The sequence below is a fragment of the Echinops telfairi genome, unplaced genomic scaffold (assembly GCF_000313985.2).
Source record: "Echinops telfairi isolate 266 unplaced genomic scaffold, ASM31398v2 ScPeMD7_7458;HRSCAF=8496, whole genome shotgun sequence".
Classification (NCBI taxonomy): Eukaryota; Metazoa; Chordata; class Mammalia; order Afrosoricida; family Tenrecidae; genus Echinops; species Echinops telfairi.
Genome location: NW_022111358.1, coordinates 50,464,883 through 50,466,785, shown reverse-complemented (window position 1 = coordinate 50,466,785; position 1,903 = coordinate 50,464,883). Strand labels below are relative to the sequence as shown.

General features: G+C 64.8%; 1 protein-coding gene across 1 annotated transcript; it reads left to right on the top strand.

Annotated features, from left to right (window-relative positions):
• Window positions 1-276: 276 nt before the first annotated feature.
• PDE6G (phosphodiesterase 6G) lies at window positions 277-1,563 on the top strand. Its single transcript, XM_004709103.2, has 3 exons — window positions 277-422; window positions 1,011-1,051; window positions 1,439-1,563. Exons 1-3 carry the CDS (start codon window positions 277-279, stop codon window positions 1,513-1,515), a joined length of 264 nt encoding a protein of 87 aa, XP_004709160.1. The 3' UTR covers window positions 1,516-1,563.
• The last annotated feature ends 340 nt before the right edge of the window (window positions 1,564-1,903 follow it).

Here is a 1,903-nt window from a genome sequence, read left to right as displayed (position 1 = left end):
TCCCTTTAAGGCAAGGTAGGAAGAAGTGGCAGGGATGAGATGGGGGGCTGCTTGAAAGCAGGGGCAGGGGTGCCCCAACTTGGGGTTGGGGTCTTCCTAGGAAGATGGAGGGAATGGCAGGGCAAGGCGGGCCAGTCCTTGGTGGGCTGCTGTCCAGCGGTCCGTCGCTGTGCAGGGGAGGAGGCAGAGGGAGGGCTGACAGGACCTCTGCCTGGTCAGTCTCCAGCCGCTGCCCGAGGGACTGTGGAAACCAGCACCACCGCGGGCCGCCTCACCATGAACTTGGAGCCCCCCAAGGCCGAGTTCCGGCCAGCCACCAGAGTGACTGGGGGACCTGTGACCCCCAGGAAAGGGCCCCCCAAATTCAAGCAGCGGCAAACCAGGCAGTTCAAGAGCAAACCCCCCAAGAAAGGCATCCAAGGGTAAGCAGGGCTGGGCAGGCAGTGGGGCAGGCGGTAGGGGTCACCCCAGGCGGCCAATGAAGGCTGGGCTGGCCCCCCTGCTGCAATTGGTATGGGGGAGGGGCATGGGAAGACCTGGGCAGGGCCCGGCTCAGTGAACCCCACTCCCTAGGATGGGAGCACCGGAGGGGTTCAGGGGGGTTCTTGTCTCCAACTCTAGATGCCACTGCTGAGTGGGTTCGGAAGACACACATGCGTGCACCCCCCCACTCCCCCATCCCCAGCACAGGCACACTCAGTGCACCTCATGTCCCTCCTCCAACCCCCAACCCCACCCCGGCCCCTTGCTCTGGCCCCATCATCTTCTGGGCCCCCCCCCCACCCAGGAGGGAGCACCTGGAACATCAGGGCAGGCTTCCAGTGGCTTATTCTGGTCCAGACTGGTTTGATGCCCTACTGAGAACTTGCCTCCCCCTGCCCAGCTCAGGCCCCCAGGTGGCCAGTAGGGCTGAGTAAGGAGCACAGATACTCAACAGGGGGTCCACTGTGTGAGGGGTTCTTGCCCATTTGGGGGGGTGGCCTGGGGTCACTGGCCCTGTGTCCTTGCAGGTTTGGGGATGACATTCCTGGCATGGAAGGCCTGGGAACAGGTAGGATGGCCTCTCCCCTCCCCCATTGTGCCCGACCCCCTACCAGGCCCATGGTGCCCCCCACCACAGCCCTCCAGGCCCAGTGCCCCCAGCCTGCCCTGGGGTTCATTTAGGGAGCAGTGGCCCCAGGTGCCCTTTACCTCTCCACAGCACCAAGCTTCTGCACCCCATGCAGAGGGCGATCCCCCATGCCATGGCCCACTCAGAGCCAGGAGCAGGGCTGAAAGAGGGGGGCCCTGGCTGCCTTCCAGCAGCAGGGAGCCCCCACTGACACCCGTGTGTCCCGGAATCTGCATCTTACCTCCGGGAAATCATGGGCCCCCATTGGGGTATGGATGGGGACGCCCCCCATGGTGGGCTCCTCCCCATGTCCGGCCCTGCCCGCAGACATCACCGTCATCTGCCCGTGGGAGGCCTTCAATCACCTGGAACTGCACGAGCTGGCGCAGTATGGCATCATCTAGTCACCCCCAGACAGCGCACCCATCTGCCTGAGGGCGGCCTGCAACCACCCGGAGCTGCACCAGCTGGCAGAATATAGCATGATCTAGCCCCACCCCTGGCCCTGCCCAGCCTTGCCCCCACCCCACCCCCTACCCCACCTCCATGGGCAGAGGAGACCCTGATCAGAGCAGCAGAGCTCTGACCTCCCTCTGCAGCCCGGTCTCCTTTCACCAGGCCACTGCCCCGCAGCAAGCCCGCCCCCAGCCCCTGCCTACTCCTGGAGACACTGCCCTCACCCCCTGGACCGACCACTGACTTTGGAGGTTCCCTGGCCTTGTTCATCAGGGGCCATGTACCCACCTCCTCCTGTCGCTGAACAGTGGGAACAGCCCCCAGGACCAGCCCCAC